This window comes from Cyanistes caeruleus, chromosome 10 (genome assembly GCF_971803275.1).
Source record: "Cyanistes caeruleus chromosome 10, bCyaCae1.hap1.1, whole genome shotgun sequence".
Classification (NCBI taxonomy): Eukaryota; Metazoa; Chordata; class Aves; order Passeriformes; family Paridae; genus Cyanistes; species Cyanistes caeruleus.
In genome coordinates, this window is record NC_141710.1 from 450,538 (window position 1) to 465,624 (window position 15,087).

Consider the following 15,087-nt stretch of genomic DNA (forward strand, 5'->3'; position numbering starts at 1 on the left):
AATTTCCAGCCTCATCTTTTTTGTAGGGACTTGAACATTGCTGATCTTAAGCTAGAACAGAGTACAATGCATGTTCTTTAAACCTGTGGTGTTAAACTGAAATATCTGTGGTTTTGTTTGGAGATAAACATAAGCATTGCTCTCTGCTCTGTCCCATTGGTTCTGGGAGGAAAACTGAAACATAAAAATGCACAGTTTACAGCTAAATCACTGGTTTGCCAGACTGAGTGGTGGCCATGGTCCTGGATTTCTTAGGTAGTACAGGGTTATCTGGAATATTACTGTCACAGTGGTGCCTATATGTTAGCTAAATGCGTGATGTTAAATTAGTTAAATAATCATTTTAACCTTGTGCTGTTATTTACCCAATTTGGAACCTGGTATTCTGGTTAAAAAATGCAAAGCTTTTGCTGTGTAGTGTTTATTATATATTTATTATATCTGAAATTTTAAACTTTCCCATTACATGTTCTGTTAAACACAGAAATCCAGCAATAATGTTCGAGTTAGCATGATCAATAATCCTAGTGAAGAACCCAACAGCCAGAATACCATTGTAGCTAAAGCCATATGGGCAGCTTTGCAGACACAAACCTCAAATAATGCCAAGAACTTCATCACCAAGATGGCAAAAGAAGAAACTGTGAAGGCACTGGAGGCAGGAGCTGACATCTTGGAATTTGCTGTTGGGGTAGGCATGTCTGTTGGCGTTTTCATGGGGAGGGTGCTTTGCTTGTTCCTCAAATTAATTTTTTAGTGTAGTATCTTCATATGCAGAAGGAACAGAGACAAGTAACACTGTTAGATTTGCCAGTTTTTTTTTTTTTTTAATCTTTGAAGGGATTACCCAAATATAACAATCCATCTAAACATCAAGTAAGTCCTCATACACATCAAAGCTATGTAACTTGGAAAAGGCAACAGGAACATGGGTGCAGGGATCTACTTAAGTGAGTCAGCTGTTTCTTGGGTGGTTAAGAGAATAATATTTTTTTAAAAGCTGGGAAAAATATACAAGGGTATTTCTCAAACTGGATTTTACAAAGTTAGGCAGGAAGATTGGAACTGGTCTAAGTAGCTGTGGCCCATAAGAGCAGAAGTTAGGATAGTATTTGAAGGTGACAAGCAAGAACTAGGTTTATGACCACAAAGAAAAGGGGGCCAGAGAACAGTTTTAGCAAGGTATGAAGATGTTCTTGAATGGAAACAAAAAGGTGTCTTTTAAAAAGTGTGTAGATGTCTAGTTTTCTTCCTATTTCAATGTCAAGTATTCTTTTCTTTTAGGGTATGGATACCAATATTTTCAAAGAAGCCTTTGAATCTCCCAAGGTGGATTTTGTTCTGTCCCATGCTGTTTATTGCAGAGATGTTCTAAAGCTGAAGAAGGGGCAGAGGGCTGTGATCAGCAATGGACGGGTGAGATATCAACAGACAGTGAAAGAGATACTCCACATATGAGGAGGAAGCAGGTTTGAGCAGCAGAGTCTGGGGATCAGACACAGGAGCAGCAGCCTTTTTTAGGTTTCAACAGTCTTTAGCACTGTTTCCAGTCTGATTTATTCACACCTGTGTGACCTTTTCTATTTACTGTGTGCACTTAGTTGGCATTTGCTACAAACAGGTCCCTTCAATAACAAAGTTGCTTTCATGCTGCCAGTGAATTGAGTCCAGGGGTGATGCGAAGGGGATGATAAATTTGCAAGATTATACTACTTCAGTTTAATGAACAAAATGCTGCCGTATTTTGCCCTGACCAAGGTGCCTTGGTCTCTTCTACCATCTGTTTTTATTACAGTTTATCTGAAATGAGGTAAATGATGTTACAATGGTATTTCACTGCAAATTATGAAACCCAGCTTTGTACAGTATTGGGTTTTCTTTTGTCATCTGCTTTTAGTCAGGAAAAAAAGCCCTGCAGGTCCCAGTGGTTGCTGGATATTTGAATAGGTTAAAAATCTCAGGTGATGAGTTGTTGTATCCTATTTTTCTCATTAGCAAAATAGCACGACTTGTCTAGGTAGCTTCTAGGCTTCTGGACGCTACAGGAGGGAGATTTGCTGGAGTCTTGCCTGACTATCAGAATTAGACTGGTATTTTGCTGCCCCTTCCAGATGTGGTATTTCATGTATAATTTCATGTGCCTGACCCAGTGAAAGTTTTAAGTGTGTATTTTATGCCTTGGTATGGGACTCTTGGTTCTAGCTGGATTTACCTGTTAAACTCTGCTGCCACTGACATTAATACAAGCCTAAACACTTGGCTTTCACTGAGACTGGGCTGCAGTATTTATTTAATAGCCCTGAATTTTGTTTCAGTGTAGCCTTTACCTAATAATGTAAATTTTTTTTATTTTTATTTTTTTGTAGATTATTGGCCCATTAGAGGATGGAGAGATGTTCAATCAGGATGATTTCCATCTCCTTGAAAACATCATACTGAAAACATCAGGACAGAAAATCAAATCTCAGATTCAGCAGCTGGGATTTGAAGAAGATCTGTAAGTAAACATAAGGAGCCTCCTGGTAATGTGACTTTCTGAATCTGATTTGCAACTCATTTATGCGCTGCTTGGCCTATCAACATAAAAATTATTTTATGTGAATACATTTCCCTGTCAGTAGTACTGGAATCCTGTAAACTGCTTTTAACTTCTAAGAGAAACACTAGGAAAAGAGACAGAAATAATGAAAGGGAATTCATAGTTCTAGACAGTTACTGCACAAAGCAGAGGTGAACTACTCAATAGAAAGTAATGTTGAAGTTCAGAAGAACAGGAGTCCCCCGTAGGTGCGTGTTTGTGTTGGAGCATGGAGCTGTGGAAATAATTTCTACTATACTTTCCATCATTTTTCTGTGATGCTGCTTGACTGCTAAGGGCTGGTCAAGTTAAACATGAGGTCTGGTCTGCAGAAATGTCGTGTGATTCTAATCCCATCAGAACAGGTTTTAACTGTGTCCCAAGCACTTCTGCATCCATTGGGTGGTGGAAGAGGGCATACTTTGAAAGTAGGCTAGTTCTGGACAGAGCAATGGGTTTGGGGCTTCTTTTTATTTGAATGATGCCAAGTTTTTTGTGAAAAACTTTTAAAATTATCTGCTGCATTGGAAAATTCTGTAGAACTTAGTGGAGTTTACCAGACTTCTGAGTTTGGTAGGAACAGTTTAAACAGCTGTCACTGTAAATCTCTGATACAGTTAATTCAGGAAAAGCTGACACACCTGGTTACAGTTTGGCTTCTTGGAAAAGGTGTGATGTACAAATCAATTTTCATTGAACTTTCAAGAGATTTTATACCTTTAAGAAAGATTGAATATATTCTTAAAATACTAGACTGAAAACTTGTGGGAATACTAAAAAGGAAGAAGTAGTCAAAAGTAATTATCTTTTATGATAGGACCCCTCTCAAAAGTTTATCCACTTACAGGATTGCTTCCTAGTGCTCGGAGTTGCAGTATAAAATGGGAAGAAACTGAAAAAAGGTCTTGATCTGAATGGCTTTCAGGTCTGAATGGTTGGTGAAGATCAGGAATGCAGTGACTGTAACATGGCTGACCCCCTACAATGCAGCTGTTCTATATATGTTGGAGTTAAATCCTTTGGTACACTCAGTAATAAGGCAGCAGTTTAAATTACTGGTGGATAACCCCTTAAATATGTTTATTTCTTCAGAGCCTGTGTAGAGAGGTAGTAGAAGTGTTTGGGTATCTGGATTACGTTTGCCTTCTCACATTGCTGCTACCTGGCAGAAATGTGATCAGTACAGGCATTTTGTGGATATCTGCAAGCCTTTTTTTTTTCCCCTCTTTTCAGGGCAAGTGACTTGGTAATGAAAGTGGATGCTCTTCTTTCTGCTCAGCCAAAAGGAGAGGCAAGGATTGAGTATCATTTTTTTGAAGAACGATACAGGTATAGAATTGCTGAACAATTCTTTTCTGTGTCCTTTAACTTTCCCATTGCTCTATGTTGCATTTAATTAAAATTTTAAAAAAAAAATCATCTAAGCAGCAGTAGGAAAGTCCCCAGCAGTTTTCAGGAGATCCCAGAAATTAATTTTATCTCCCTACCTGTTTGTATAAACATACATGTGTGTGCCTATTTTTTCCTCTGTTTAGTTTCTGAAGGTGCACAGCATTTAGGGAGTAATTTCAGTTCAGAATGAGATGGATAGCAGTGGGTTGTAATGTGTTTCAAGTGTTTATCCACATGTTTGATACTTTAAAGATGTTTTTCTTCTGTTTAGTGCAGTTAAACTGAGACCAAAAGAGGGGGAGACATATTTTGATGTTGTGGCTATTGTTGATCCTGTGACGAGAGATGCTCAAAGACTCGCTCCGTTACTTTTGGTATGTTGGCAGGGTTGTGAGCAACTTCAAATTTGATCATTTTGGAATGTTTGCTTCCTCTTTGACTGTGTGGTGACCAGTGGCTTTCTAATAGTGTGTCTGAGTTTCACAATGCATTTGTCAGTGGAAATGCTGATTAGGCTGCACTACACACTAACGAGATCATGCTCAGAGAGCTTTTAGTTTGACTGTTCTGACAGCTTAGTTTGCAGTGACTCTGTTCTTGAAAGTCTCAGCGTGCCAAAAAGAATGCCTGAAATATGAGGAGCAGGTAATTGTGCTTAAAACCACCAGTTAAAAATGGGGGGATGGTAAAGCAAATCACAAAGAGGGAGGATTGAGAATGGGCAGGTAACATCCACCCTGAGGTCCTGTCTACAAAAAAGCAGTCAGCTCTCCTCATTAGTATTCTAAGGAATGTCTCTTTCTCATTACTTTAGGTTTTGAACCAATTGATAAATATGAACCTGAGAGTGTTTATGAACTGCCAGTCTAAGCTTTCTGACATGCCACTGAAAAGGTAAGCAGTTCCATGGCATGGGGTGGGCAGAGAGAGAGAGAAACCTGTTGGACTGTGCTAGCACAGAGCATGGTCAGCTGTCCCATAGGAAGTCTCAATAACTGTTTTGACCTCATTTGTGTAATAGCATCATCTTCCACAGAGAATCTTGGAATTTGTGGATGGCATGAAGTTATTCTGTTTTACAAGTTGGGTGCTTTTAATTTTTTTTTTTTTTTTTTGTATTTATATAAAATTAAATAACTTCTTGGTTTTAATGCTTGAGTATTGGACAGTCTGTTTTGGTCCTTCAAGATAGAAGGTCTGACCTGTCCTAAGGTTAACACAACCTGTGTTGCTTTGGACAAAGTCTTGGAGACATTAGAGTTCAGGGAAAGCTGACGCCACCTGCAAATTCAACAAGAGTGAAATATTAGCAAATTTTGGCAGATAGACATTCTAACATTTTCTTTCTGAAATTTCAGCTTTTACCGCTATGTTTTGGAGCCAGAGATTTCTTTTACAGCAGAGAATAACTTTGCTCCAGGACCAATTGCCAAGTTTTTAGATATGCCCCAGTCTCCACTGTTCACTCTAAATTTAAATACTCCTGAGAGTTGGATGGTAGAGTCTGTCAGAACCCCGTATGACCTTGACAATATCTTCTTAGAGGAGGTAAGAGAAATCATCATGTTCCTGCTGCATTTAAATGGTGGTGTTTTCCCAGGGCTTGTTATTTTTTATGGGAAAGAAATCCAGAATTTTAAAATGCCAATAAACATAGAGCTGTGGATATAACTGCATTTGCAGACCTCTGAATGTTTTCTAGGAGGGGAAGCATAAGCTCTCTGACAGCAAGACTGCTATTCTCAATTACTCATGGATGCCTGACCCAGATGTTCAGACTACCATAGGCCTGAAGCAGGTCCTTTCCCTTGCTCCTAGAAGCCACCAAGCTGTTTTTAGCTACTTGTTTATTTTCACAATTCTTGTTAACTGGCAAACACTCCTGTGGTCCACAGAAGGACATGCAGTCTCAATGCAGCAGTAAAACCATGCAGCAGAAATCCACTCAGCTGCTGTAGGTTCAGGAGCTTGCTGCTGCTTGAGCAGACCTTGAGTCAGACTGTTGGACTGTGGATCTGGGCAGTGCTGCCCCACATACAGAGGGAGAAACAGGGAAAACCCCTTTTTTATTTACCTTATTGGAGAGGTATTACACGTGTGTGTGTAAGGAGACTGTCAAAGCCTGCACAAACAGATCTCTGGAAAAGTGAGTCTTTACAGCCTTGTGGACATCACAAATGTGGGTCCCCTTCTCACTGATCACTATATTATTAGCCCTTCTGCATCTCTCTGATATTGTTTGGGAATATGATGTGGTATTGTGGTATATCTGGTATTCCTAATCCTGTACTAGTTGTTCAGAAATCTAGCAAATTTGGTGTGTGTTTTATGGCTTTGGTTTAGGAGTTTCTTGCTTTTCATCTCTTACCCTAACTGTAAAGCCATAAATGAAGCATTGATATTACATTTCAAGTAGTATCTTGAATCAACCTCTGATTTCCATGCCTGCCTCTTAGATTAATTGAAAACCTGAGAGAGAGGGGGATTAAATGCATCAGGCATTCAAAGTGCATTCCTGAGCTTCCAAATAAACAGCAGCTTTACTTTTGCAGGTGCACCATTTCCAGTTCCCAATGTGCAGTCTGTTGGTGCTGTAGCAATTAAACTGTCATTTTGGATGTGCAATGAGAGGAGATGCTTTGTGGGATTAGACTAAGATTCTGCTTATGTACTGTCCTCAGGCTACATCTGAATTTGGCCTGGTAGGGACCCAAGTCTTTTGGGGTTGTGTGGGTTTTGGTTTTTTTTCTCTTCTCTTTCCTTGGGACCTTTGTTCAGTGTAGGAAAAAAGGAACGGCTGTTTTCTGACAGTACCCTAGCACACTGTAAGAGTAATGCAGAACAAAACAAAACGTCTATTTCAGATGGCTAATACTAGGTGAGACTAGCTTTAAACAGATTTACAGTCAAAATTCTGGATTCCATCATATACTTTTTATGAGATACCAACTCCATTCTCCAATAAATGTTAAAAAAAAAATAAATTGTGGAATAGAGCAACAATCCTCCCCTTTTCTTATCCTAGCGTATGTTGAGATTCAAATTCTTTTGGTCCAGGCCACTCTTAACAATATTTGTGTGAAGTTTGTCACTTAAAGGAGCTGAGCTCTTTGAGGTTTTTCTAGGTATTTGCCTAACAATAAAATTACTCTGGTAAAATAGTTTTTTAATTACTATGGCTATTCTAGAGAGTAACTGAATGACTAAAAGCTGGCACTTTAGAGCTGCAGTCAGCAGTATCTGCTCCTTTCAGGTGGACAGTGTTGTAGCTGCAGAGTATGAACTGGAGTACCTGCTGCTGGAGGGACACTGCTATGACATTACAACTGGGCAGCCCCCTCGGGGTCTCCAGTTTACACTGGGCACTTCAACCAGCCCTGTCATCGTTGATACCATCGTTATGGCCAACTTGGTAAGTGTCCTACTGGAAGCTGGCAACAGCCAGCTGCTGTTCATCCAGTCAGCACAGCCACTGCCATCAACCACACAGTGTTTTCTAGCGTGGGGCTGTGGGTTTGTGGTGGAACTGGCACTCCGCCGCTGCTCGCAACAGAGCCACGTCATTCCTCACACTGATATCTGATGCCTTGCACTCTCTCTCACCTCTTTGAAGATGCTCTCCTTTCCCTTCAGCTGACTGAGATATTCTGGAATATCTTTAAATGCTGCCAATGTTCTTAAGCAGCCTTTTTCCAGGGAAGCTCAGACAATTGTTTTCCTGAGACAGGGTCCTCCTTAGGCCATCCACTCTGGTGCTGTGAGTCTCAGGCTGTCTCGTTTTTGGGACCCATTTCTTCAGGAGATCTATGGCATAAATGGAGAGAGTCAGCAAGAATAGTTGACATTGTAGAAAATAAAGGAAGTGTGAAAGAATGGCATTTGCTTATTTCAGTTGAGGAAAGGTGCTGGAAATCCAAGTGTATGATTGCTCTCTGCTGCTGCTTTTGTAATGTCACTGCATAAGGGATGTGTCTGTCCTCAGTGTCCACACTGGGCCAGGAGAAAGGCAATGGACTGAAATTATGGCAGAGGAAGTTAGCTACTGGAATGTTTTCTTGATATGTAGTGTTAGTGAAAAAACTGAAGTAAATAGCCTCTTGTGTTGTTTTTTTGTAGTTTCTCTTTTTTTTTAAAATCTTTAAATTTTGTAAAGGTATTATATTTACTTAAATGAATTAAAAACAAGGAAAAATATTCACTGGTGCTAAATATTTATTTTATAACTCTTACTAATTGAAAATTAGTAAATTTTCAATTTGTGCCTTTTCTTAGCCAGAGTATATCCTAGAATAATGCAGTATTTCTTACTGTAGAAAGAAAGATGTCCCTTAATTTATCTGCCATCACATGGTGTGTTTATGTTGGGCAGTAAAACTCAGAAGTGTCCTTTTTCTAATTAGCTATACCAAAATTTTTAAAAATATTTTAAAATTTTCTTTTTAAAGCAGCCTGGCTCACATAGGAACTGCAAGCATTTGAAGCCACAGTATGAAACTGAATGGGACACTAAAAGCATCTCTACAGTTGCATGTATCTTCTGTAGGTGTAATCTAAATCACAGAGGAAAATATTCAGATCTGGAATCTGAAGCTTAAAAAGACTTGAACACAATATTTGAATTTCACATTGTAATTTTTTAAGTTCTGTAGAAGAGATGCCTTGTAATATGTAAATTATGTTACTGCTTCTGCTGTACATGAATTACCACTCTGTAGAGCTTCAGAATCCCTTCAGATTTTGTTGTATTAATTAACATTAATTAACAAATTAATGTTTTGAAATTCCCTCACTCCTTCATGAAGGCAACCTTTTGTAGGAAAAGACTTTGGGTTTTCCCACCAGGACAATGAAGACATTGATCTAACAAAAAATGCCAGACTTTTTCAAGCTTCTGTCTCTTTGGGAAAACCCAACAATTTTGAATGGGATAATTTCTGGGGCTTTTCTCCTGTTCTCTAGGTTTAAAGCCTTAAGGTTATGTTAATCAATGGTCTTGCAAATAACATTTTAGATATAAAACAGTGAGTCAAAACACATAACTTTAAGCCTAATTTTTCTGCATTTGCATTTTCTGGAAATTGCCAAATATTCTTTTCACTTTACAGGGCTACTTCCAGTTAAAAGCCAATCCTGGTGCATGGACTCTAAGACTGAGAAAAGGCAGATCGGAAGATATTTACAGGATCTACAGGTAGGTCAGGATAAGAAATAATTCAGTCTTTTTCTTGTAATACTTCTGAAGTAGGTAGGCATTGTCATATGTGAGTGTTGTGGTTCCCTTGCCAGTGTAGTGACCTGAACAGCAAATTAAACAGCAAATTACATTTCATACTGAACATAAGTTATACAAAGTGAAATTAATTAATTTTAAACCCCATTAAGTGTGTTCCAATAGATGTATTTGTTTCTTTGTCACATTTCTGTGTTTCTTTGTCTCAAACCTGTTTTGCAGTGCTGAGGCTTAATACGTGGAAATAAAGAACATATTTCTGCTTTGTAATAAAAGTATCTTGCTCTGTTTTCAGCCATGATGGCACAGACTCTCCACCTGAAGCTAGTGAAGTTATTGTTGTTCTCAATAATTTCAAGAGCAAAATTATTAAAGTGAAGGTGAGTTTAAAAAGCAGAAGTGCTCTTAAAGAAGTCTGTTTGACCAACAGTGGTGGAGAAACTTGGATTATGGCCTGAAGCTCTCTTCCCACAAGCATACACTTGAGGCAGTCTGCACAAGGCTCACCTCACAGTGTCAGGAGTGGAGAGCATCATCTGGAGACTTGGGTTTTTAATACAGGAGAGAATGACATCTAAGTCCTGTTCCTTGTGTACGTGCCTGAGATACAATTTCCTGACTGCTTATTACTTCAAGAAAAAGCAGTTTTGTATGTCCTATATATGTCTAGTAATAACATTCAGTATGTCCATTGAGCCAGCATTTTATCTGTCACAGATAAATTGTATTCATTAGGAAATACATTTTCTGTCACTCTGACACAGGCTAGGTGAGAATTTGAAAAAAAAAATAAAAAATAAAAAAGGTAAATTACTAATCTGCTGTCCCTTAGAGTTGCCTGTCAGGTAATGCCATAGCTGTTCAAGGAGAACAACTGATAAGAGATAACTGCCAAGTGTGAACTGATAAGTTCACACCTGACAGCATTTACTTGTGCTGGACTAATTTTGGGATGTTCTCCCCATTCACTGTCTTGTCTGTGTGTCTGCTTTGGAGTCTCATTGGCCAGTTATACCACTTAGAGAATGGTGGAATTGGTGGAATTGATTTTTTGGGTTTTTTGAGGGGTGGGTTGGTTTCTTTGAACGTTTTTCTTTGCCAGTCTCCATCATCAAGGTTGCTCACTAAACATCTCTTAGAAAACCATTTTAACAATCTAGACTAATATGCCCTTGGGTGTCTAAAAGCTCCTTTGGAATCTGTTGGGGAAAAGTCACCTCATTATTGAGCTGTTTTCCCAGACAGCTTAGGTTACCTGTGAGCTCATGGGGTGCAATTCAAGTTGGTAAAAACAGAACCAGTGTCAGGATAACATTCCTGACAATATTTGCTCAATATGTGGTTCCAGCTCACTAAAGATGTGTTATGCTTTCACAGGTTCAGAAAAAGTTTGATATGATGAATGAAGATCTACTAAGTGATGGCACCAATGAGAATGAATCTGGATTTTGGGAATCTCTCAAATGGTAAAACTAACTCAATGATAACCTGCAAGTCTCTTGAAACTGGAAGACTACTTAGCAATACCACGGTGTCTGTGAATTTTCACAGCTGTCTATTACACTGCTTAAATTCAAGGCTGCCATTCATTAGACTTCTGTTTCTGGAGATCTGGGCTCCTGCTTTGCACCTGCTTTTACCTTCCCTTAGGCCCCCTCTACTTGGAAGCCTGAAAACATTGTCCTTCCCAGGAGCTGCACCACAACCAGTGCTCTCTCAATCAAAAGGTGTTCATGTCTCTGAGCTCCTCGACCTTCCCTGTCTATGTGCACAGTGCTTTGCCTTGGGGAAGATGCCCTGGGCAGCAGGGAATGACACCAAAAGCCCACAGACCAACTGTATTAAAGCAAAAATGTAGCCATTTTGTGTATCTGCAGCCTTTCCTATAGAGCTGGCCCTTCCTATCCTGCCCTTCACAGAACCATATTTTTCCTTTCAGGGGATTCACAGGAGGACAAAAGAATGAAGATGTGAAACAGGATAAAGATGATGTACTAAATATATTCTCTGTGGCTTCAGGACACCTGTATGAGAGATTCCTACGGTGAGTTGAGAATTTATAATCCCAATGTGCCAAATGGTAGTGTCCTTGCACAAGGAAAAAGGTTACAATTTGCAAGAGTGTAAAACCCCTACTTTTTCAATGCTTCAGAAGTGCACTAGAATCTGCATATGCTGTGTCATAGGAACTTTTGTCTGCATAGCATTCATGAGTTAAAAATAAACTTTGTTTAATAGATGGTGTGTTGCTGTCCTAAATTTTGTCACTACAATATAACCAATGTATTGTTAAGGAGTTACAGAATAGGTCGCAGTTGCTTTGGAAAGAATCTGAGCTTCTGTTATTCTCAAAGGACTGTGAAAGCCAACAGGTTGTATATTCTCTGCCTAGTTAAAATATAGAGATGTTGGGGATTTAGTAATTTTGAAGATAAAATTAAGCAATTTACAATAGATTGAAGCTACCCACATTTTCTTTATGCATGCAGTTACCTGACACCTAACTGTAAATAGTTTAATCAGGTAGCCCAACAGTTTGTAATTTATTACACAGGTCACCTTTCATGGGTGCCACTTGTTCCTGTAACTGCTTTATTTTTTTTTCTCTTGATAGCATAATGATGTTGTCTGTGCTGAAACACACCAAGACTCCTTTAAAGTTTTGGTTTCTGAAGAACTACTTATCACCTACATTCAAGGTTTGTTACTAATTAGAAATTCATTTGGTGGTGGGGAAAGATGCCACAAGCTGCTTCCTCCTCCCTTCCCAATGCTGCAGCATCACTTGGCTAAACCTGTACTCACCCAAAGCTGGAGAAAGCCTCCCAGATGAGAAGGTCAGCTGATGTGGCAGTGGGCCAAGTTTTTCTAGTAAAAAAATTCTTCCAATGTTTTTTTCTCGTTTTACATGCTCCCACTTACACTGCTTTGTACGCCCCTAAATAATTGTCCCATCTGTGAGTTTTTATGATTTGAGTAATGCATTCTTTTAAACTCATCTGTGGATCACTGTGAAGACAAAAATGCTGAAATATTTAGTTGTCTTAGGATAGTTGGCTCTACAATCTGTATTACTTGTTCAGCTTGGGGCTCAGTGTTTTGTGTGAATTAACAATGAAACTAATTTTCTTTGTGGTATTTAATTTCCTGATGTTCTGTGCCTTAGACTGAAGTCTGTCTCTTGTAATGTGCTTTTCTTTTTCCTGCAGAGGAACAAAGAAATGAGATAAGCTGCTTTTTTCCCCTCCCTCTGCAGGAGTTCATCCCATACATGGCCAAGAAGTACAATTTCCAGTATGAACTTGTCCAGTATAAATGGCCACGCTGGCTGCACCAACAAACAGAGAAACAGCGCATCATCTGGGGTTATAAAATCCTCTTTCTAGATGTGCTCTTCCCATTAGCTGTTGATAAAATCCTGTTTGTGGATGCTGATCAGGTAACAGAGAGGCTGAAGTTATTTGATCTTTTGGTTTTTCTTTCTTTCTTTTTTTTTTTAAATAATAAGTTTTTGATTATGAATTCCATGTGGTTGGAAGGGTTGCAAATTTGAGCCTTTCATAGGCATGACTGGAGGTTGATTCTGTAATTATTGCATGCTTCACTGGGGGCTGGGTTTTATGCCTGTTTCCACAGGACTGGTTTTATTGGCCTGTCTTTTACTGTTATCTGGTTCCTCATTCACTCACTGTGATTCCAGCTAGTTTGCCAAATAGATTCCTTTCACCCTTCCATTTTTCCAGTTCAGTCTGTTCTCCCAGCCTTCAGATCACTAACCACAGACGGTATTTTCTTAACCACCCTGCCCTCCCAGGCCCCTGCTTTTAACTTGGCCACATCTGAGTGGCTTTGAGAAAAGGAGAAGGCAAATCCCTTGTGCCCAAGGCCATGTCCTGCTGCAAGGGAAACAGGACTGGAAGGCTTTGTGTGTGCCCACTCCTCAACAGGTGGAAATTGCAGGAAATTCTCACAGTGAGAGCTGCCAAAACTACTCTCAAAAATACATTAAATGAGAAGTACAGATTATCAATAAGTGAGTGTAAACTGCCTTGGGGGTTTTGGCGCGTGTACAGTATGATGCCTTGCCAGGTCAAACTTAAGCTGAAGGATCAGTTAGGAGAGATTTCCAGCTACCCAGTCGTCATTTTAGACAGTTTGTTTCTCTGCTTGTGAGAGATATTAAGGCATTCTTTTCCCATTAGAGTGGTATTTTTAAAGTAGTGCTAGTGCCTCATCTGTGTCAAAAAGACATTAAAAAGCTTTCATCCCTGAAGGGTCTGCAAACACTGAAGAGGAAGGGGTACCAAGAATCACAGTAGAGTTCATGTATAGTGAGAATTCTTGCTGCTTGTTAAGGAATAGTTTTGCACTTCAGCTGTCAAACCAACCCCCATCAGCTTATTTGAAGCTCTATTTTATTTGCTCCAGCTCTAAGGGCAGGAGAGGCAACACCTTTTGTGCTGTATTTTTGTACTACATACACATAATACAAGAGACTGCCACTTACATCAGGTAATTCTTCCTTTTTCTGTTTGCTCAGTTTAAATTAAATCCTGTACAGCATTTGCAAATAGCCCGTGGCAGGCTTCTAGAAATCAAAATAAAATGTCCTTTCCCTTCAGATTGTGCGCACAGATCTAAAAGAATTGAGGGATTTTAATCTAGATGGTGCTCCTTATGGATATACTCCATTCTGTGACAGCCGAAGGGAAATGGATGGCTACAGGTTCTGGAAATCAGGATACTGGGCAAGTCATTTAGCTGGAAGAAAATACCACATCAGGTACTAAAGAATTCTTTTCTTTTCTTTTTTTTTTTTTTTTTTTTTTTTTTTTCAAAATAGAGGGGTAAAGTTTTTGTTGCTTCTTAGACTTAGCAGAAAACTAGCTGAGGTACTTTTTGCTTCCTGTTGCCTCTTTAAGGTTCCATGGCCTATGGTTCCTTGGAAGCACTAGGGACTGAAGTTATTTTCAGTTATTCAGTTATTTTCAGTATGCTGCAACTTTTACAGATGAAGAATAAAGTGTAAACTGACATCTTCCTTTGTTAATAACAAATGTTGGAACAGGGACTGCAAGACAGCAAAGCTACAATAGATTTGTTGAAAATCCTTTCTAATATCTGCCATGACCTTGTTAGAGCTGCTTTCCTTCCTTGTAATTGATCATCTGATGTGCTGCCACCCTGAGATTGTTTTAGGGTGTTGTGTCTTAGGGGTCTAGTGGGGCTGCAGTGTTACCCCCAATGAAATGTCATTACTAATTGTATCATCCATGTAGTGCTCTGTATGTTGTGGATCTGAAGAAGTTCAGAAAGATAGCAGCTGGAGATCGACTCAGAGGCCAGTATCAGGGTCTGAGTCAGGATCCAAACAGTCTGTCCAACCTCGATCAGGTGTGTTTTATTGTGTTTGTTTTGTTTTATTGGGCTATGGTGTCCAGTTGGGACCGGGTTTTTTCCAAAGGACTTTGTTTGGAATGGGATGAAGTGTTGATTTATATTTGCATTGGGAAAAAAAGAAAACTCCTACAAAAGTTAACCTTCACAATACTGTTGATTTGGGAGGAGGGTTGCTCCTCCCATTCTGCACTCTGTGGAAACAGCTACTAACTCTCACTCTGCACAACAGGATTTGCCAAACAACATGATCCACCAAGTACCAATTAAGTCCCTCCCCCAGGAGTGGCTGTGGTGTGAAACATGGTGTGACGATTCCTCGAAAAAGAGAGCAAAAACCATTGATCTGGTAAGTGCACGATGATCCCCTCACTCTTACATCACATTAAAATGCAACAACCAGTTTTAGAGGCACTTCCCTCCCTCAGCCCGTATTGCTACTTGCACGTTTTCAGTGCTTGAGGTTTTTCCATTAGCTTCTGTATTTCTC

At 39.4% G+C, this 15,087-nt stretch overlaps 1 protein-coding gene across 43 annotated transcripts in view; it reads left to right on the forward strand.

Moving 5' to 3' along the window:
- The window catches only part of UGGT1 (UDP-glucose glycoprotein glucosyltransferase 1), a 42,047-nt gene that overhangs the window by 22,995 nt on the left and 3,965 nt on the right, over positions 1-15,087 (forward strand). For 21 of the 43 annotated variants that reach the window (XR_015274248.1, XR_015274250.1, XR_015274249.1 and 18 more), the window contains 17 exons: positions 485-691; positions 1,285-1,416; positions 2,367-2,497; positions 3,812-3,907; positions 4,242-4,344; positions 4,785-4,864; positions 5,329-5,518; positions 7,224-7,382; positions 9,076-9,161; positions 9,496-9,580; positions 10,578-10,666; positions 11,140-11,244; positions 11,815-11,899; positions 12,457-12,639; positions 13,823-13,983; positions 14,480-14,594; positions 14,830-14,946. Coding sequence is in view for 12 of the 43 variants with exons in the window: in XM_086843275.1 (XP_086699401.1) it covers positions 485-691; positions 1,285-1,416; positions 2,367-2,497; positions 3,812-3,907; positions 4,242-4,344; positions 4,785-4,864; positions 5,329-5,518; positions 7,224-7,382; positions 9,076-9,161; positions 9,496-9,580; positions 10,578-10,666; positions 11,140-11,244; positions 11,815-11,899; positions 12,457-12,639; positions 13,823-13,983; positions 14,480-14,594; positions 14,830-14,946 (2,124 nt within the window). In the remaining 31 variants the exon portion in view is untranslated. Of the gene's footprint in view, positions 1-484; positions 692-1,284; positions 1,417-2,366; positions 2,498-3,811; positions 3,908-4,241; positions 4,345-4,784; positions 4,865-5,328; positions 5,519-7,223; positions 7,383-9,075; positions 9,162-9,495; positions 9,581-10,577; positions 10,667-11,139; positions 11,245-11,814; positions 11,900-12,409; positions 12,640-13,628; positions 13,713-13,822; positions 13,984-14,479; positions 14,595-14,829; positions 14,947-15,087 lie in introns of all 43 variants that reach the window. The other 22 variants (XR_015274256.1, XR_015274261.1, XR_015274255.1 and 19 more) reach the window with 3 other exon arrangements.